The 20982-nt window shown below is 45.3% G+C and overlaps 2 protein-coding genes across 7 annotated transcripts in view; one reads left to right on the top strand and one right to left on the bottom strand.

The window, feature by feature from the left end:
• The first annotated feature begins 76 nt into the window (after positions 1-76).
• On the top strand, positions 77-10799 carry Rrp8 (ribosomal RNA processing 8). 3 transcript variants are annotated; one of them, NM_001008346.1, is made up of 7 exons: positions 155-312; positions 1541-1907; positions 2117-2570; positions 2670-2799; positions 2930-3036; positions 3116-3212; positions 3420-4178. In NM_001008346.1, the coding sequence occupies exons 1-7, from the start codon at positions 214-216 to the stop codon at positions 3537-3539; spliced, it is 1374 nt and encodes a 457-aa protein (NP_001008347.1). In that variant the 5' UTR covers positions 155-213; the 3' UTR covers positions 3540-4178. The 3 variants fall into 3 exon arrangements, with proteins under 3 accessions (XP_063119064.1, XP_038934098.1, NP_001008347.1); XM_063262994.1 differs by lacking the exon at positions 3420-4178 and having other exon boundaries at positions 77-312; positions 3116-3413; XM_039078170.2 differs by lacking the exon at positions 1541-1907 and having other exon boundaries at positions 86-312; positions 3420-10799.
• Positions 10800-13943: 3144 nt separating this feature from the next.
• Positions 13944-20982, bottom strand: part of Dnhd1 (dynein heavy chain domain 1) — an 84070-nt gene continuing 77031 nt past the window's right edge. For all 4 annotated transcript variants that reach the window (XM_008759815.4, XM_063279313.1, XM_039101123.2 and 1 more), the window contains 11 exons: positions 19583-19888; positions 19223-19375; positions 18670-18848; positions 17585-18547; positions 17232-17418; positions 16923-17036; positions 16641-16839; positions 15812-15903; positions 15511-15660; positions 14504-15315; positions 13944-14333 (listed from right to left, as the gene is read on the bottom strand). In XM_008759815.4, coding sequence (XP_008758037.1) covers positions 13983-14333; positions 14504-15315; positions 15511-15660; positions 15812-15903; positions 16641-16839; positions 16923-17036; positions 17232-17418; positions 17585-18547; positions 18670-18848; positions 19223-19375; positions 19583-19888 — 3506 coding nt within the window. In that variant the 3' untranslated portion in view covers positions 13944-13982. The remainder of the gene's footprint in view (positions 14334-14503; positions 15316-15510; positions 15661-15811; positions 15904-16640; positions 16840-16922; positions 17037-17231; positions 17419-17584; positions 18548-18669; positions 18849-19222; positions 19376-19582; positions 19889-20982) is intronic.

The following is a 20982-nucleotide window of genomic DNA, read 5'->3' as shown; positions in this document are numbered from 1 at the left end:
CCGCGGTCCCTCCCTTCCGACCTCCTACTGCCTCTCTAGCTCAGGAGCGGTTACACTCGATGGTGCTCTGCTCCGCGCGGGCCGCTCTAGCCACCACAGAATTTCTCTCGGTGGCTTCCGGCCGAGTTTGGTCTGGCTCCAGTCCTAGGATTCTCGGACGCGCGCTACACGTGGGCCAGAGCGTAGACTCCTCCAACCCTGCCGGCCACCGGTATGTTTGAGGAGCCCGAATGGGTCGAGGCGGCCCCAGCCATCGTTGGCCTCCGGCCCGTGACAACACAGGTTCAGGCGGCGACTGCCCCGCCAGTCAAGGTGAGCGGCCCTGCACCGGGCTATTTGAAGAGTTTTAAGGAGGCAAAGTCGATCCTCCCGGGGTCGTGTTGGGTAGAGGGAGAGCCTGAAATGCTGTCGTTTATCAGGATGGTGAGAGAGTTAGTCATGATCTGAAGATCCGGAAACTCTCCAAAAAACTGACCTTAAAACATAATTGGTGAGAAGTTGGTGTGGAGAAGAGCGTACCTGAGATTTAGAAAAATGTTGAGAAGCTCCCGGGCAGTAACTCACCGTATCACAGTGTGTCCTAATAGGAATGCGGGATTAGGAGCTTGGAGCGCAGAGCTTGAAAAGTTAGTAAGTTTTCTGTACACTAAGGGTAGAAATCAGTGGAGTTTTAGCAGTGGAGTGGTTTCTCCAAGTTTTCTCTCACCTGGCATTACTTTATATACTGAGGTTCGATTCCAGGGCTTCAGCATGGTAGACAAGCATTTACTACATAGCTGAATCCGAAACCTTGAAAGGGTTTTTAGTTGCAGTGTATATTAGACAGAATCAAGGCAGGTGACAGGGAAAGTATCAGAATCACTATTCAAAGGAGGCTCAGGGAATCTAGAACCTCCAAGGTAAGGGTCTGGCTGAGGACCAGCAGTAGGACTTGAACCCCAAATCAACTTCACGGAAAACAGGCCTTTTCCTTTGAGTCTCATCAGATGTGAGGAATTCTATATCCCCTTAAGCTGTTCCTGACCTTCAGTCAGCCTAGGATGTACTATTCATTTCTGTGGTCCATTTCTGCTTGTCTGTGTGCAGCTTCTTCCTAACAGGCTGTTCCTTCTACTGCAGTTAGGAATATCTTTAATAGACAGACATGTGTGACACTGTCCGTCCTGTTTCAAAACAAACAAACAAACAAAAAAAAAAAAAAAAAAAAAAACCTCTGCTGCCCCTAGAATGCTGTCAGTGAGAGGCAAAGATAGCCACAGTCTTACCTTGGTCCCGTTGCTTGGGTGCTTAGCACATTCCTCTAAGGAAATCAACTGGCAATCCTTTACCCATTTAGAAAAGTAGAACGGGAACATTGTCTGCCCTCCTGCCTCCCAGAGGTTGGAATTGCAGCCTGAAAGTTCTGGACTTGGCTGACTTCACAACAAATGTGCTAATTTTGGATGGGAAGGACCACCAGTAGCTGAAGTCCATCTCTTTTCATAGCCTTCAGGCCTCATCCATTCTCACATACACACTCTTATCCCTTGTTTGCCTCCAGGGCCGTAAGCGCCGCCATCTCTTGGCTACATTACGAGCCCTGGAAGCAGCATCTCTCTCCCAGCAATGCCCCAGCCTACCTGGCAGTGACTCTGAGGAAGAGGAGGAGGTAGGAAGGAAGAAGAGACACTTCCAAAGGTCCTCACTTGCCAATGTCTCAAAGGAAGTAGGGAAGAAAAGAAAAGGGAAGTGTCAAAAACAGGCACCATTTATCAGTGACTCTGAGGGGAAAGAAGTGGAAAGAACATGCCACAGACAAGCTCCTCCTCTTGGCGGGATCTCTGCTGGAGAAGAAAAAGGAAAGAGGAAATGCCAGGAATATTCTTATTTACACCCAACCCAGTCCCTGAACAGTGTTGACCAAACAGGTACCAGTATATGTGAATGGGGGGAGGGGTATGAACTGACTGTGTAGATGGCACTGTCTTTCTCTTGTACGCACACACACACACCATGGGCTGGATGGTAAGAGGCTATAGACTCTGTCTTAAGGACAAGGGAGTAGCCAGGATGACTTCCTGTGCCTCTGAATTTAGGGGATCAAGCCTCAAATGCCTTCTCATCTCCCTCTCTGCAGTTCACAATTCTAGGACAAGTACTGCTACACTTGACCCACCCAAGTCAAGCCGTGAGTCTGCATCACCTAACTCCTCACACACCCTGAGCCGCAAGCAGTGGCGGAACCGGCAGAAAAATAAGCGGAGACACAAGAACAAATTTCGGCCACTTGAGACACAGGACCAGGTGCCTCTCAAGGCTTCCATAGAGGAGACTGAGGTGCCTCCTGCTCCAAAGTCAGACAGTCAAGAGACTAGAGCTGGAGCCCTGCGAGCACGCATGACACAACGCCTGGATGGGGCCCGATTTCGCTACCTTAATGAACAGCTGTACTCAGGGCCCAGCAGTGCTGCCCAATGCCTATTCCAGGAAGACCCTGAGGCTTTTCTCCTTTATCACCGTGGCTTTCAGAGACAAGTAAAGAAGTGGCCACTGCACCCCGTGGACCGCATTGCCAAAGATCTCCGTCAGAAGTAATAGGGGGGCGGGCTATAGACTACGAGAGGGGTGGTGGTGGTGATCAAGACTTTGACCAGACCAATAAGTGACCCGACCCTCCCTTCCACTCCTAGGCCTGCATCCTTAGTGGTAGCTGACTTTGGCTGTGGAGATTGCCGCCTAGCTTCAAGTGTTCGGAACCCCGTGCACTGTTTTGATTTGGCTGCTCTGGACCCCAGGGTCACTGTGTGTGACATGGCCCAGGTAAGCCCTTTTGTGTATCTGATCTTACCCTTCTTCCTGGTCTTCTCATCAGATTATCCAGTTCAAGCATTTTGGTGCTGGATTTCCTCTTCCAACACTGTGTACTCCAATTAACATTCTTCTTCATCAGGTACCTCTGGAGGATGAGTCTGTGGATGTGGCTGTGTTTTGCCTTTCACTAATGGGAACCAACATCAGGGACTTCCTTGAGGAGGCGAATCGAGTGCTAAAGCCAGGGTGAGTCCCTAGAACACAGATGATTTTGCTGTGCATGCATGAGTCTACACCTTTACACATGACTTCCTCCTTTTCCCAGGGGTCTTCTCAAAGTAGCGGAAGTCAGCAGCCGCTTTGAGGATATTCGGACCTTTTTGGGGGCTGTGACCAAACTTGGCTTTAAGGTCATCTACAAGGTGAGGGTCCCCAAGAAGTCTGCCTTTGTTCTTACCTTTTTTCGGATAATGGTGTTCAGGAAGGAAGATGTAAACATAGAGACTGGCATTTTGCTTTTTCAATACAAAACTCTGGGAGGAGCTGTGAGATGCTCTCTGAACAGGGGAAACACTGAGGTGTGTGGTTGGAGTGAAGATTTGTAGCTCATCAGTATTCTCTGCTCCTAGGACCTGACCAACAGCCACTTCTTCTTGTTTGACTTTGAAAAGACTGGACCTCCTCGAGTAGGACCCAAAGCCCAACTCTCAGGCCTTAAACTTCAGCCCTGTCTCTACAAGCACAGGTGACCAATGGACACCGTTGAAAGGGAGAGATCAGACTCCCATCTCAGAACTCTGAAGACTGTATCTACCCAGGCTCTGAGCCAGAATCTGGTACCACCCTCTTTCTGTGCCAAGAACACTGTGGTAAAGGCTCCAGCTCAGCTCTATTCTAATGGAGCTTTCGTGGCTACAGAAAGCATGAAATTTCTTGGGCAGGTTCAAGAATGAGGTGTTTATTGTGAGGGCATGGATGTGTCTGGAAGTTTTAGGTCACTTCAGGTATTGTGGAAACTAGTCAGCTGAGAGTTGATGGATCTCTGGATTTCTTTTTATCTCTCAGAAGGCATGTGGACTCTCTGCTGTGTTATCTTCTAATCTGTGTTGTTCACCTCTGCTCATCCATAGTTTCTGCTCCTTCAGCTTCAAGACTGCAGACAGGAAGCTTTTGCCACATGGCAGGTCCCAATGCCAGTTTGCCACTTGGGGCTGGGAGTTATTTAATTTCTTTGTTTTTTGGAACTGGAAATCATTTAATTTTTTACATCATCTCACACTAGTTCAGGCTGACCTCAAACAAATGGCAATCCTGCTTCAGCGTCCTGACTATTGGGATCACAGGCATGAGCCACCATATTCAGCTTAAGAAATCATTTACTCTCTGAATATTCCATTTCTCATTTGAACAGTGTAAACGTCTCACAGTATGTTGTGTGGGTTCACTGAGGAGAGCTAGAGTTGAGAAGAGTAAGGTGCGAATGAACCATCTGTGGCTACTGTATATCGTTGATCTTACTGTTCTTTAAAGATCACCTCTAAGCAGGTTTAGAGGTTGAAGAGTAAGTAATTTAGATGTGACGGAGAAAGATTGGGAAAGTTTGATATAGGCATGTAAACAGGCTTATTTGCTATTTAGAGACTTAGTCCATTTGAAGCTTTCTTTGGAAGGGGGTAATAAAGAAGCTGGATCTCTGTTCAATAACAAAACTGTGGGGCTGCTCACTGGCAAAGTCTGGCCATGGTGCCTACCTTGACCATGTCCATGTCCTAGGAAAACTACAGGTACTAAATATACAACTTCTTGAAGTAGTGCTGAGGGAAGGTGAACTAGATTGACATGCTGAGCTCATCCAGGAGGTATCTACCTTGAATCCAGGTATATAGGCTTGTTTACTAATTCCTAAGAATAAGACCTGGGAGTTCCCTCTAGGAAGAAATAGGTCTCAGGATTCTGATCTAGTTAGCTGCCTCTAGTCCTGAAGGAATAATGATTTTGAAAAAGGCAAGAAGGCATGTTGGAGGCTGGACTGTGAGGCTAACCTTAGTCGACACTATGCAATGTTTGCATGTGCTATTGCTGCTGAACATGCATTTCACTACCTAAGTTTAGTCATCTCCCCAGATAGCTTAGCAGATCCATAAACGCCCTCCCCAGAAGCATCTATATTCTCAAACTGCAAACGGTCTCTTAGCATACAACTACTGTGTTGTGAGTGGTTTGTATGTTTCACTGCAGACTTCTCAAGCCATATTTCTTTTTCTATTTCCAGGGTTTGTTGACTTTTCACTTGTGTGTGTGGTGAGGGGTGTAAAGGAGTAACAGTTAACTAAAATGGATAGGAGTGTTGCAAAAGCCAGGTCTGGGCTTATCCTAAGGGTGCTGTGAGCTAGTGCTGGAAAAGGGGTGTCAGCAGGAGAGCCTCAAGACAGACGTGGTGGAATGCAGAGTATTGGAAGCTGCAGTAAACGGGCGTGCTGATGTGGCCATTCTAAATGTGGCCAAGAGTACTGCTATGCAAGCATGAAGACCTGAGTTCAAAGCCTTAGCATTCATATAAAAGTGCGTGTCCAAAGCTGAAGAGGGTTGGAATTTTGACAGATAGAAACAGAATACTGGGCTTGTAGGCCAGCCAACTTACCTGAACAATCAATGGTGAGTCCCAGATCTAGTAAGAACTTGTCTCCAAACAATAAGACAAAATGATAGAGCAGGGAACTTGATGTTTTCCTGTAGCTTCTACACCTACACGTGCATATGCATACACACACACCATCAACTCTCACAGCATACCCAGCTTAAAGGACAGGAGGCATATATGGCCAGTACAGGTTGAAGGAGGGAGAAGAGTACTAAGGGTGAGGGGTAATGGGAGGGATTAACTGAAAGACAGTGGCTTTCAAACTTTAGGGGGTCTAGAATCACCTATGAGGTTCATTAAAATGCTGCATTCTGAGCCTTCTTGCATTTTCTGGTTCTCTAGATCTGAGTAGGATCCTAGGAGTTTTTTCTGATGGCTTTGAGTTTTATTCTTGGAGGAAGACACAAAACTTTATTCATTGAGAGTAAAAGTGGAGAGAGGATTGGGATTTTAAGGAGAGGAAAATGAAGATCACTTTGAGACTAGAAGAGAATGAATGATAGCTGGGTGTGATGGCGCACACCTCTGATCCCATCACTCAGGAGGTAGAGGCAGGTGGAGCTCTGTGAGGTTGAGGCCAGCATGAACTGCATAGTCCCAGGCCAGCTAGGGAGTAAAGTTAGACCCTGAACTAAGGAAATACCATAGAAGTGCTGGTAGTGTTAACACAGGAGAGATGGAGCATGATTCAGTGTTATATCAGAAGCTTGTTCCTTCCCCTTACTACTGGTCTATTAGAATGGAGCCCGTTTGTAGGAAAGGGGAAAGAGGTTTCTAATCATAGTTCTAACTAAGGTCTACTGGGAAGACCATTTGGGAAGCATGAGACATTTATTGGTACCACTAAAGAATAATGAGCCTAAAGTTCTTCTACTACCCTGGAAAAGTACAGGGCCAGGAAAACCTCACTGATTGTTTGCATGGTGTGGCAGTGCAGTGCTGCTGCTTAAGCACTGGCTTGTGTTTCCAGAATGCAGGACAATAGCACATGAATAGCATTTGAGTGTCTTCTGTGCATCTTGTGTGAAGTGTAGGGTAGGCTTGGGTCCTGTCCTGCAGAGCCACTTTGAAGAGATAACAAGACTTTATAGCAAGCGTCAAGGAATCAACCATTTGGGCTGATGGAACAGTTTCAGGAGACCACCCAGAATCCTGTAGTATTCATCGGAGACCAATGGGCTTTCCCTTTTGAATGTCCTCTAGGCCTGTTGGTCACAGAATCAGCCGGTCAAACCAGACTTATGTTCCTTTGCCTCTTCTTGTTAGCACTTGTGTGTGGAATAATCAGCAAGGAGGTAGAAACAAGGTCCAGAAAGCAGAGAGCTCTCCTCCATTTCCCCAAAGCAGGCAGGCTCCTTAGGTGAGGCAAAGCTAGGAGGGGAAAGATTTCAAGCCAGCACAGGGTCAGTTCTTTATTGTTATTCAGAATTAGACATTCTCCTCGAGACTATTTGTGTCTTGAGTTGATTACATAACTGTAGTTAACTAAGAATATCAGTGAGCCTGAACAGATATGTCTGATCAGGAGCAGTGACTGCTCTTACAAAGGACACAGGTTCAATTTCCATCACCCACAAGGTGGCTCATAACCATCTAGTCCTTGGGGTACCCATGCCAACTTGGACTTCTGGGCATAGCAGGCATGCATGTGGTCCACAGACATTCATGCAGGCAAAACTCATAAAACAAAGTTAAACAAAAATCCTCACAGACTTGCTTCAACCTTTCTCCATGTCAGAGAAAGAATAGCCCTCTTTAAGAGCTGTAGGAGACAAGACTGAAGTTAGGTATGGGTATGAATCCAGATCTGGTACACATTCAGTATCCCTTCAGAGCTCTTGGAACAGAGTATTCTAATGCAATTATTCGTGTGCTGCTGATTTTGTTCCTGTAACATAGTCCTAAGAGAGAACACAGTTCCAAAAGAAACAGTGTGATCTTGGCAGAGGCAGCTCAGCTCCAAGCATTCACCAGTTACGTAATTGCACAAGCCCTGTGCAGCTTTTCACAGAGACTAGCAATTGGAGCCTTTCATTTCCAGGTCATCCTCCTTCCCAGGTGAGTTTTCTAACTAGCCACCTGGTTCCAGGACCTTTGGTTACCACAGTAACTGCTATGGGGATCTACTTGCCTTTGCTCCCCACGCAATTCATTTTCCTTACTGCCAAGTGATCTTTATGAAATGTAAATCAGATTGTGCCACCTCTTTGCGTAAAATCCTTCAATGGATTCTCATTGCTTGAGGAGAACAAAAGACAGACTCCTTCCCAGGCTCTGTGTGATCTTACCCAGTCATTGTTCTGCTGGCCAACTGCAACTTAACTTCCTCTTCTCCATCCTCCTGAGCTCGCTATTTATTTGGAATGCACTCCAAACTCTCTTTACTTCTAAACATGCCCCTCCAACTTTGTACAATATTTCTTTCTGGGGAAGAAATTCCCCCAGTGCCCTCTTTCTGAACTTAACAGTTAAACTATATTTTTCAAGCCTGTGTGTTAGGCAGCCCATGTATCTAATGGATAGTCTGGGTGACTTTTCAGACCAGACAAAGAAAGTGAAAGGTAGATCAGCTCTTTCCACTTTCTCTCAGGCTCAAAGAACAGGCTTTGAAAGTGATGAAGTCATAGTATATAGAAGTTTGGCTAATTTAGGAGAGAATTGGACTCTGAAACAGAATTAAAACTCTTAAATAGCGAATGTAAGCATGTTACAGCAATTATCATTATGCATCCTGGACATGTCTTCCTGTCCACCTTACCACAAAACCCTCTTTCCTTTAGGGATACTTCAACGTTTGTCTTAGCAGATGCCACTCTGCATTTTCTAATCAACCTACTTTAAAGATTTATTTTTAAATTCCATGTCTGGGGCCTGTTTGTTATACATGTGCAAGTGCAGTGGCCAAGGCCACAGACATAAGAGTTTTTGGGAGCTGCCTGATAAAGGGTGGTGAAAACTAAACTTGGACCTTCTGCAAGACAAGAACTCACTCTTAACAACTGAGCTATCTTTGTAACCCATTATCCTACTTTTTTTTTTTAAAGAGTTATTTATTTATTCTATGTATGCGAGTGCACTGTCGCTGTCCTCAGACACACCACAAGAGGGCATCTGATCTCATTACAGATGGTTGTGAGCCACCATGTGGTTGCTGGGATTTGAACTCAGGACCTCTGGAAGAGCAGTCAGTGCCCTTAACCGCTGAGCCATCTCTCCAGCCCCCATTATCCTACTTTTAAATGAAATGCTCACAATCAGAAAAGAAATATTGAAATGCTCACAATCAAAAAATATTTTTATCAATTATTTGTGACTAAAAGAAGATCCCATTAAGTGTTTTAAACATTTTATTTTAATTTTTTTCTAATATAACAAGGGATTTGAAGGTTGGTGACTTTGCTTTCGGTTCAGGAGCTCAAGAGTGTTAAGAGTCAGAGCTTTATGATTTTGTGATTCTCTGAGTCACAAGATACAGGCTTAACTAAGCATAGACACCTTGCTTTTTAGGCTTCTTGGAAGTCTCTCCAGTTGCCACAGCCTTTTCTTCCTTTTTGGTTTCACTTCAAGGATCTGTTCTCTTGTTAGTACTCTGGTACAAATATGTTCTCTGTGATAACTGAATCCAATCTAGAAAATTGATCCTTTAAATACATTTTCCCTCTCTGTTACCTCCCACATTTCAGGACCTTGTCAGTAGCTGTTAGGTCTCAAACTTCTCTTCAGTTCAGTGGATCAGGGAATATGATCTCTTACTCCTTCCTTACCTCTTCTGTTTGGGTATTGGAATAGAGAAAGGAATATTGGAGAAAATTAAACTTAGCCAATTAATGCGTCATTGATATGTTCAACCAAGACAAACTTTTGAATGTAGGCTTTTGTGGGTATTGTTGAGGTCCTGGAGCTTCCCATGGTGACGGGCATTAGCTGACTTTTATAGATTGCTATGATACATGAGACAACCGCCCCTCACATTTGTAGCTCTTAACCCAAATGGTAGATGCTGGTTAGTTTCTGTCACCTGGGAGGAGACCATCTCAGCTGAGAAAATGCCTCCATCACATGGGCCAGTAGGCATGTCTATGTGGCATTGCCACTCATAGGCAGGCGGGTCTGGGCCATGTAGGGAAAATAATTGAATAAACCAGGGAAAGCGAACAAGATAAGCCACATTCCATCCTCTCAGTACCTGCCTCCTGCTCCTGTCCTGGCTTTCCTTGATGATGGACTCAACCTGTGAGATGTAATGAACCCTTTCCTCCCTGAGTTGGCTTTCTCAGTGTTTTACCAGAGCTATAAGCAGAACACAGGGTATCTACTGCCACCTAGTGCTGAAGAGCCTTACCTAGCAAGAAGCCCTCCAAGGAAGGTCCCAACATACCCTCAGGGCTGGTTATCTTTCAAGGAGCCCGAGGGAAAGCCATGCACATTTATCCTGCCAACTGGGAGCACAGGCTAGCAGCAGTAACAGTTCTTCCTTTGTGCTGTTGAGAAGTACCCGTCCATATGGTTCTGAAGCACTTCCCCATGTTCCCTTCATTGCATTTATGTATGTCCCTAGCCTCATAAATATCTTTGGCACACTACATGGAGGTTTGGGTATGTGCTATGGTGGTGAATTAACAGTGTTCTTCACGTTCATTTTCTTTCTGGCAAAACCAACTGTACTATATGCCTATATCCCCATAGAGTTGTGTGCCAACTGATCGTATAGACAGTTGGTTAATAGTGAAACTACTGCTTCCAAACTCCAATCTAACACAGTTCCCTTGTGTTATTACCACATTGCCCAATGTGATGCATTTAGCAGCGATGACTAAATCTAGACCATCACCAAAACTAGAGTCCCCATGAATAGGGACGCCTGGACTAGGTTTCACCTCAGTAAAAAGTGTATTGCTGTTTTGTGGTGGGGCACTAGTAATCTCTTGAAAGTACTTTTAATTGAAGGGAACAAAGCACTGATAAAGAAAAATATTTAACTGTGGAAACCACACAGATTAAGCAGCAGAAGGCTGTTCTCACCTAAGGCCTCCTCCCCACACACATCCTAACTTCTCAAACACAAGCAACTTTTTTCTCTTGATCCACAAAATTCCCACCACCTTAACTCAGTGTGATTTCCTTGGTCTTCTACATAGTCTACCATGTAAGCTTCCACATTTAGCCTTTCCATGTGTCCAGTTGTTTGCACTCATCCCTTACCATTCATCCATGTTACTAAGTGCAACTCTTTGTTTTTATTACTATGAATAAACTGCAGTTTATTGATTGCTTAAACTATTAGCATACATATATCAGTTGGAGTGCCTAGGTCCACTCCACTTCTTACAAGAAATAAAAGCCCAAAATATTAATGATTTAAGCCAATGTGGTAATTTCAAGAATTTTACAGTTTTATTTTTTTATTTGAAGGAAGTGGTGGTACATGTATGCCATGGTATATGTGTGTGGAAGTCAGAGAACATTTGATGGGGTCTGTTTATTTTGTGGTTCCAAGGGTTTCCACCCAGCTTGTCAGCCTTAGAGTCAGGTACCTTTACCTACTAAGCAATATCACCTCCAATGAGATTTTTCCCCTATCAATGTAGATTGAGAGGGAATCTGATCACACTCAGGGATCAACTAATGGAAACACTATCAACATATTCTCTTAGAGTCACTGAGACAAGAAAAGGGAACAAAAACAAAATCATCTTATTGCCAAAATGGAAAGGAATCCTTTGTGCTCCTATGCATGTAATTGACCAAAACAATTATCAATGTGAGACATAGCTTCATAGATTGAAAAAAAAAAAAAACCTAAAAAACCCTCCAACAATATCCAAAAGGGAGAGAAACAGAACAGCATTTGTACACTAGTAACTGTCTAGTATCCCAAATTTTTTCTGATTTGTCATTCTTACAAATAGTGACATTTTTGAAAAATTATATGTATGTATTCTTACCAGGAACATAACCAATAACTAAGAGTATAATTTAAACACATAAAAATGTAATCTCAAATTTGTAGATAATGCTATTTCTAAATTGTATTAGGAGATAGAGTTTCTTGTAGCCCATTCTGGCCTTGAAGTCACCATGGAGCAGAGAATGACTTTGAATTTCTGATCCTTTCATTTCTACCTCTCAAGTGCTGGGATTACAGGTGCGTGCCATCATGCCCAGTTTTATGCTTGAGATCAAACCCAAAGCTGTGTGCATGTAGGCAAAAATTACCAAATAAGTCGCATATTTAGTGGTTATACACACACACACACACACACACACACACACACACACACACTATAGTTTGAATATGTTGAAGGTCTTGTCCCAAGCAGTTGATGCTATTTTGAGAAATGATAGGAACTTTAAAGTGTAGGATATAACTGAAGGAAGCAGGTCTCTCTGGTGATATAGCTTTGTAAAACACTTTTTGTCTCCAGCTCTTTCGTCTGTCCTCAGCTTCCTGACCATCGGGACTGTGTTTCAGTTCATGCTCACTGCCTTGGCATTCAGCCTATTCACAGGTTCACAGCAATAGAATCATCAGTTATGAACTGAGGCTCCTGCAACCACGAGCCAAGACAGCACCTTCCTTAACCTTGTTTCTTTCAGATATTTACATATTGACAGAAACTCTAACCATAAATTTATCCTGAAGAAGTGAGGTTATGTAATTAAACCTGACTTTGTGATTCTTTGGGATTGACCTGAGAGAAGTATAAACTGGAGAGATCTTAGAATGTTGTTAGAAATGCTTAATGGGCAATTCTGGTGAGAGTTCTGAAAGCTAGAATGCTGATAGGAATGTAGACAAAAAAATGAGAATAAGATCTCTCTTGGGGAACTGGACTACAGACAATTTTTAATCCCAGCCAAAAAAAAGTTTGCATGAGTGCAAACTTAAAGATTCAGACATATAGCAGAGGGCATTTCAAGGCAGCCTGGAGTTGAGGCATGGCATGGTTGTTGCTAGCTGCTTTTAGTCAAATGTATAGCAAGAATTGTTACCAAAAGCAAAGTGTTGACATTTGAAACTCAGTTTGGGCGGGGGAAAAAATGTTGAAGGCAAGAGATACAGATGTGGCTACTGAAGAGATTCAGGCCATTAAAGGAGTAGGCTGTGTGCTTATGCATGTCTACCATTACCAGCTAGCAATTGGTAAGATAGAGGCAAGAGAATTACGGTCAGCTTAGCTATATATAGTACATTTAAGTTCAGACTGACTATGTGAAACCCTGTCTCAAAGACAGAGGCTGAAGCAGCAGCTCAGTGGTTAAGAGCATTTGTTGCTTTTGCAGGTTCCCAGAGTCCATATAGTATTCACAACTTTCCATAACACCAGTTCCAGAGGACCCAGTACCCTCTGACCTTCACAGGACTCCATGTACATATAGTACATGGACAGGCAGAACACTCATGCACATAAATCTTTAGAACAGACCTCCAAACAAAAGTCAAGACAATGACAATTATCAGAACTTGACATGAAAACAACTGAGTGGAGCAAGCCCTAGAGAGAAGTCCAGGGTGCTTCTGGCCAGGGGCTACAGGACTTTTGTCCTGCTGGGTTTCACTCTTGCTCTCCACCCTGTCTTTGATGTCTGTCTCATCCTCTTGGAATGAGACTGTCAATTTTAGAATATTTCCTGATTTTACAGCTAATAATTCAGGTTTGAAGACATGGAATTTAGACTTTTGAACAATGCATTTGAACTGAATATGGTGGTTTGTGCCTCCAGTTTTAGCATTTGGAGAGTTGAGGCAGGTGTTTGAGGCCAGCTTGGAACATAGCAAGACCCTGTCTCAAAACACAGAGGGTAGAGGGAGATGCTTTTTCCATTATGAAGCTTTGAGGTCCAGTTGTGGACTGGTGAAGTTTGGATATGATGTATCCCCCAAATGGGTTTATGTCTAGAAGGCTTGGACCTCTTGTGGTGCTGCTTGTTAGAAGCTAACTGGATGATGAAAGTGCTAATTTCAACAGTGCATGATTGGGCTGTTAAAAAGTATGATCTAGTTACCAGGGGGAGAGTGCTTTTAAAGGGTATAATCTGTTCCTGGAACTTACATGGGACAGGACATAGGTTTCCAAGGAAAGCAGAAGTTTGGTCCTGAAAGAACACCTCACATGGAGGAATGCCTGCTCAGATGGTTATTGTTGAGTGGGGGGTTGGGAATCTCATTTGGCCTTTGTTTTGGGTATATGACTCATTCAGAGAGGCAGAACTGGGGCATTCCAAAAAAAATGCTAAATGCCTTAATCAACTTTCAGCTGTAGTGGTCCACTGGATATTTAGTGCAGTGCTGAGCCCACAGCAGTGAGCTGAGCAAGAACCCAGCATTGTGTTAGGTTTGCCTATGCTTTTGTAAACATGAAACAGCAGGCCCCTGTACCCAAAGTGTCCCCACAGCCTGGGCTCCACTTGCACCTCCCTCGTCTTCCTCTGTTGATAGTGTCCTTTCCCATCATTGGGCCACAATTTGTGCTCTGTGCATATACACCTATTTTCTTCCAAATGCCAGAGGTCATTCCTGACATCACTACAGCTTTATTTTGGTCAGGACTCAGGTTAAAGTTGGGCTGCACACATGGACTCTCCGTTGAATACATGTATCAGGGCTGAGCCTTGTGGGTAGTGGCAGGCGCATCAGGATGTTCTTGCTATGCAGCTTGGTGGTGCCAAGGGGCCCAGTCATATATAAAGGACAGGAGTATATGCCCAGGCCAGCTGAGACTGATGCATCTTTGGCACCCCGGGATTGTGTGCTGACACTGACAGGAGGCAGAGGACAGGGTTGACTGGAAAAACTGTCCTTCAAGGCTCCATCTGTCTGGTCCCACGCCGCGTGCTGTAGTTGTAACCCAATCAGCAGCAGTCCCATCTTAGGAACTTTGGGATTTGGGCCATTCTCCACCTGGGGGGGGGGGGGAGGGTACCAGAAAACAGTTAGGCAAGGCTAGAAAGATGTGTCAGTCAGGGATGACTAGGATGGGACGTAATTAGATAGTTGGATGGGGAGCAGGAAGTGACTTCAGAATACCCATTAGATACTTGGATGGGGAGCAGGAAGTGACTTCAGAATACCCAGATATGCAGAGGGTGGTTGTTCAACTCCTGACGTCTAGGTGGGAGATTGCCAGAGCCAGAGCCTTGGTGACCAGGAAGCTTGGGGCTGTGTCCTGAGTTCTCCAGGACAGCCTCCCAACGAAGCGCTAGCAACAGGCGACGGGGATGGCGAAAAGCTGACAGGTGAAATATGCGCTCTGGTCCGTTGGCATTTTCGCTTATACCACTGTCCAGGTATTGAATCAACAGGTGCCCACGGCGGGACAGTTGTCGCAGCCATAGCCAGGGAAGCTGTGGACCAGCAGGTGCATGAGATCTCCAAGGCTGAGGTAGGCGCCCAGCCCAAAGAGCCTGGGCCACCTCAGCACAGCGGCTGGAAGTGCACGGGGTCTTGCCCTTCAGCTGCTGTAATAGGCAGTCAAGGTCACGCAGCAGCATACCCACCAGCTGCTTCAGTTCCAGCACCTCGGTCTCTAAGAAGCCCTCTAGAGGTGGCCGGGCATTGGGTCCTAACACTGCCCAGGGGGTGACACACTGGCCTGAGCGATAACGGTTGTTGGTTAGCAAAGCCTGAAGTGCCACCAGCCTCTTCTTGGCTTGCACTAGGCGTTGCCGAAGTCGCCTTTCTTTGCGCTGGACAATTCCTCCACAAACTGTAGGAACCCAGGTGGATGAACACTGCCGCAGCGCACTCAGGAGAGCACGACTTTGGCGTCTCAACAGCCAGGCCTGGGGCCCCTCGTTTAGTCCACAGGTACGAGGTTCAGATGGTGTGGGCAGTAGGTGCATCTGGGCCTTGCAGTCTGTCCTGGCATCCAGCTCCCCTAGTTCTTAGAATTAGAGGTGAGGGGATGAGGAACAAAATAGATTCTCCCATCAGACCCTAGGAAGTAGGTCTTCCTCTGACCCCATAGCTATCAACATTGCCTGCTCATTCTTTTATTGGTGTGAATAGCCATGCTGTGGGGGATGGCAGTGCAATGCACTAGTCCATACCCCAGTGTGGACATTTGCTTGAAGCTTACCTGGGCTGGGCATCAGAGTAGCCAGGAGATATTGGGGTGTGTGTGGCTGGACCCAGTTCATGTTCCTGGGATTCAAGCAGGCTCCTGTCAGGCTAACCAGGGTCTCTCTGTCCTCCAGGTCCCTCAAAGGACCTCCATAGAGAACTGAAGCTGCAGATGAAGTCAGAGGTTCTGAGCTTCAGCCCTTCCAATTTCTACCACCCCTCAAAACAAAGCTGTATGTCTATCCATCACATATGTCCTTGCAGACTCCCACCCCACCCTTTTCCAAGTCTTCTGGGACACAGCAGGAGACCCTCACCAGCCAGCTCCAACAAGGCAGCACTGGGGTTGCTAAGACTGGCCCACAGCTGCTCTTGGATCTGAAGAACCCTGGTCAAGGTCACTTGACTCCTGGATAGGGGCACAGAGAGTACATTTTTAATAACAGTATACTGAGGACTCTAACATTTTTTTCTTCAGTGCAAACCTTTCTCCTGAGCTCTAGACTTATGAGAATTCATTGGACATTACTGCTTTGTCCCCCCAAACAACTTGCTTTCTATTGCAATTTTCACTTCCCACTATAAGAACTGTTCTACCATAGTAAGAGGTATCACCAGACACCCAGTTGTCTAAAAAGAAGTCTAGGACTCATTCCTGACTTCTACTCTGACTCCCACATTACTTCCTACCACCCACCTCATGGTCTCTTCCTTAGAGCCTCCTTAAAAGCTTCTCTTTCTCTAGTCCCACCCCATCTGCCTGTTCTTCACATCACAACCTGCATAACGCTTTCAATAGACTGAATCAAGTTTCCTCTCATTTAAAACTCCCTCAGCAGTTTTTTGATGTCTGCAGAATAACTGCAGACCTCTTGCCATGGTCCTAAAAGCCCCTTGTGATGAACTTCGACATTCTCTAGTCCATCCCTCGCATATGCACATCAGCCACACTACATTCCCTCTGCTCGAAAAGCCCTGTTTCTACCCAGTTTGCTTCTGCTAATTTTAAGGCTCACTTCAAAGTGAGATTGCAGATAAAGTCTTTGGAGAAGACTTCCTTGCCTTCACTCTTCAGAGGTTCCAAAGATCATGTAGAAGATATCCAGTGTTTGCCAGACAACTGAATGGGACTGGTGGATCACTCACCAGCGCCCCCTGTGTGCTTGCAGCTTTAACCCATAGAGCTGTCTGTGTACTAGAAGACCATATAGGAAGAACAAAGGAAATGTCTGGGTGAAGGATTGTGTGCTGAGTTCTTGCTGGGAATCCACACTGTCGATCAAGATACGGCCCAGTTCTAAGGACTGATTCCAGAAAACAGGCATGGAGTGCTGGGTCAGCACCCCTGTGGAGGAACAAAGTGCTGAGTCAGCATAGTGTAGTTACTCTCCTCTTGGACCTGATAGCTTATAAGGGGATGTTTCTCACCTGGCAAAGAAGTGCTGGCCTCAGTAGATGCAATCAGCCAAAGACGGAAATCTCTATGGACAGTGGCCACAGTCCTGCTTTCTGGTTCAGCTATCAGTTCAGAGTCTGAGACCACTAAAGTTAGATAAGGGGCTGAAATAAATCCTCTGGTAATGAATGGATTGACCTACAAGTTCAGGTGCCATATTCAAGACTGGAGCAACAGGAATCAGTCACACGGCCAAAGGGATAGGCTTTGAACTTGGAGATCAGCCATTAAAGCCTTGGAATTCAAACTCAGGACCAAGTGTAGGGTACCCCAAGGCTTACCCTTGGCTCCATCCAGCAGTCCCTGCAAGGGTTGTAACAGCTCTCTTGGCCAAAAGGGCATCAAATGACAGTTATCTAGCACTAGCCAGTGCCCCTGCAGCATAGCCTGGGATAGAGTGTTGACTACAGTTGATACAGGATCCCAGTCTTCCGAGCCCAGTGCTATCACATGCAGACGCTTCTGCGGCTAGGAACCAATAGAAAGGTGACAGAGTAAATCAAGGACATCTTGGAGCTATTCGATAGACTGTTATGCCACAAGAATCCTAAAGTACCCATGTGATTTAAAAAGACCCATAAGAATGTTGGGACAGGACTCCCACACACTGTGGGCTAAGTAACTAGATCCAAACCTTTTCACTGGCAGCCAGTTTCCGGATGACAGTCACAGGATGCAGGGTGGCTGTAGGGTGGCCAGGTGGTGGCAGTAAGATCAGTATGGGTTGAGTAGGCTGAATATGGTCAAAGATCATGGTAGGGGCATCCAGGTCTTCATCTAGGGGCCGACCTAATAGGCTGGTGGTGAGGTCTGCTAGGGCACCTACCAGGCAATCTGGTCGCAGTACCCGCCATAGAATCAGCTTCTGGAAGAGGCTAAGTGGCTCAGAATTAGGACCAGGTGCAGGACCCAGCACAGTGGATGATAGTGACAGGTAATCCTGCCACACATCAGAGTGACTTGCCAGGGATGCACGAAGCCCAGCAAATGGGGACAACAGCTCCAATGCTCCACACTCTTCCCAGGCTCTTGAACTTAGCCAGGCTGGCCTAGTCACACCAGGGATCTGTATGTTGTGGCCTGAGCTGGGAGAGGCTAACAGTCCTGGCCATAATGCCAGTCTCTCTAGCTTTGGTGTCTTCTTTGTCACTTGCAGCATAGCCAAAGCACCGAAGGCACCCACCAAGGGTGTTTGGATTAATCCTAGGGCAACCACAGTGTTGATCAGCAATTGACGGGCCAGGTGTATTTTCATCCGTAGCAGATGACTGGGCAAGTCTTCTCCATGATAACTATCACATGACTTCATGCTGTCTATAGCCCTTCTGATGACTGCCAACCAATTCTCTGACTTCATACAGAAAAACGGCAGCAGGTTCTGTAGTGAGCTTAGTGCTTCTACCATAGCCATTCCATGATAAGCTACCTGCCGGTAGGGTGCCCACAATGCCGCCACCTCCAGCTTCTGCTCATCTAACTCCTCCCCTTGAGCATTCAGTTGACATATCTTTGCTTGAGTCCTCACCATTTCTCTCAAAAACCTTGATGGTTTCTGACGCATTTTGTTCTGGCGTAGCAATATCACCAGCAGCTGTTCCTAAATGTGGTAATTTGTTAGATAGACGTGGATCTTTGTGATGGTCCCCAAACATCATCTCCAGCTCTTTACTTGAACCCTTTCAATGTTTATCCCACCCCACAGATTGGGCCCCCACACACCTCATCAGCCTTCATAGCTTCATAGTTCTCTGCTGCTCTGACTTTGAGGTCTTGCCAGCGGGTTTCAAGCTCAGGGCGCTCTCTGCACAGAATTTCATGCAGCATCTGTTCTTCTAGTATTTCCATGTTCAGACCCAGATCCAGAACATTCAGCCCTTTCAGCAATTCATAACCTAGTACTTGGATCACATGAGAAATGCTAAGTTACCCACATCAGAGTCAGGGGTGGAGTAGACAGGGAATTTGGCTCTCTGTCATAGTTCTCTCTGGGCCTAGTTGAATGAAGCCCCCTTAGGGATGATTCTGGGGGCCTAGTATAAAAGAAAGAAAGAAAGAAAGAAAGAAAGAAAGAAAGAAAGAAAGAAAGAAAGAAAGAAAGAAAGAAAGAAAGAGAGAGAGAGAGAGAGAGAGAGAGAAAGAAAGAAAGAAAGAAAGAAAGAAAGAAAGAAAAAGAAAGAAAGGAAGGAAGGAAGGAAGAAAAGAAAGAAAGAAATGAAGGAAGGAAGGAAGAAGAAAGAAGGAAGCTATGCCAATAACTTAGCTCTGGTCTCACCTCGGTCCAAAGCATGGATGGGAAAGGTAGTACTCAGAAAGAGACAGAAGCCAGGCTGCACATATGGTGGAATCAGATTCTTCTTTGACAGCAGCCATTGAAGTTCTTGGCATCCTAGGCTCAGCTCCATATTGGTCAAGAGCACAGGCAAGCCTGTGAAGGGGAAGCAAAATCAACCTATCCACAACACCAGCACCATGCTATCCAGTTCCTGCACAAGATCTGCTTCTCTTTTTTAAGAGGGCTCTATCAAGATTCTTCAACACAGTGAGACACAGATCAGAACTGAGGTCAGAATGAGGTGTGCAAGGATTATGGAACCAGGCAATCAGGGAAGAAAATGGAGGCTGTGGCTCTCACCATTGGCAGCTGCCTCCAGGAGCTGAGGACCCAACTCTGGGTCTGTGCCTGAGAGCACAGTGAGGTAGGAGGGCAGACACTGAGTCTCAGAGGGTGGACTTGAGCTTGAGCCTGAGCTTGTGCTCTCTGCTTCATTCTCTTTCTCTGTTTCTTGCTCTTCCTGCTTGTTCTCTTCCTCACTCTCGTTTTCCTCTGTTTTGTGCTCTTCTCTTTGCTCACTGACCTCATCTTCATCTTCATTGTTCTCACTTTCCAGTTCATCTTCTGTTTCATCCTCACTGTCTTGATTTGTCACATGGTACTTTGCTGGGGTAGAAAGATGCAAAACAGTGTTTCTTAGAGAAACTGGGTTTCTGAGGAGTCCTGATCACCCAAGGGGAGGGTTCATGTGTGACCTTATGGAGTTACTCTGAAGATTTACTGTGATGATACACAGTTTGGACTAGGACATGGAAACCAGCAAACACTGGTTGACATTATTATTTTGAAGTTAGATTAGCCCCAAGAAGAGCTAGTCATCTCTGAAATTGGCTCCGTTTCTGCCCTTTTTATAGGTTAATTAGAGGAGTCAGTACCTATTCCATCTTTTTTTTTTTTTAAAAAACCATAAGCTATTTTGGCTGTAACAACTGAAAATTGTCCTCCTTGATACAGAAACTGGTGCCTGAAGCAGTGACTTGTAATTCAAGGACTGTAAACTATCACACTAGATAAGTCATGGCTAGGGTTCTGGAACGATACAAGGTGTGGGAACAGCCATTCCCAACTCCTTTCTCCTTCAAAAAGAGATGTTTTCTTACTTGGCTCTCTTACAAGTGGAGGCTGCCAAGCCTACAGTTTATTGCATTCATTTTTCTCTCGCTAAAAAAAAAAATTACTGCAAATTTAGCAGGTAAAGCTGCCATTTATTATTCCTAAGTATTAAAGGCTAGTGGTCCAGCATAGATAGCATCGTTAGATTCTCTGCTCCACCACAACAGGGTTTAGATGACGGTCTCATCTGGGACTGGAGATCCTCCATCAGGTTTCGTGGATTATTGTTGTTTGTTTAAGATAAGATCTCATTTTGTTTCCCAAATAGTCCTCTAACTGTTGGGCCTAAGCCATTTTCATACTGTGGCTTCTTGAGTAGTAGAGTCCACAGGTATGTACTGCTGAGCCTGGCTCCTTCTGAATTTTCACAGTATTTATTTCCTTGCCACAGCTGACCTGTTATCCCCATCAATCTCATGTCAATAACAGTTTGTTGACTACTCTTCCTGGCCTTCTAATCTGTGTTTTCTTTCCCCTTTTCTTCCCTGAAGGGCGTATTTGATTACCTTGAGCTCATTGAGATAATTCAGACCAATAGCTTTCTTTCCCAACCTTTGGTATCCTATCCTATCCTGGAATATTATCAT

This window comes from Rattus norvegicus, chromosome 1 (assembly GCF_036323735.1).
Source record: "Rattus norvegicus strain BN/NHsdMcwi chromosome 1, GRCr8, whole genome shotgun sequence".
NCBI lineage: Eukaryota > Metazoa > Chordata > Mammalia > Rodentia > Muridae > Rattus > Rattus norvegicus.
Note: the sequence above shows the minus strand (reverse complement) of the source record. Positions and strands in the feature narration are given on the sequence as shown.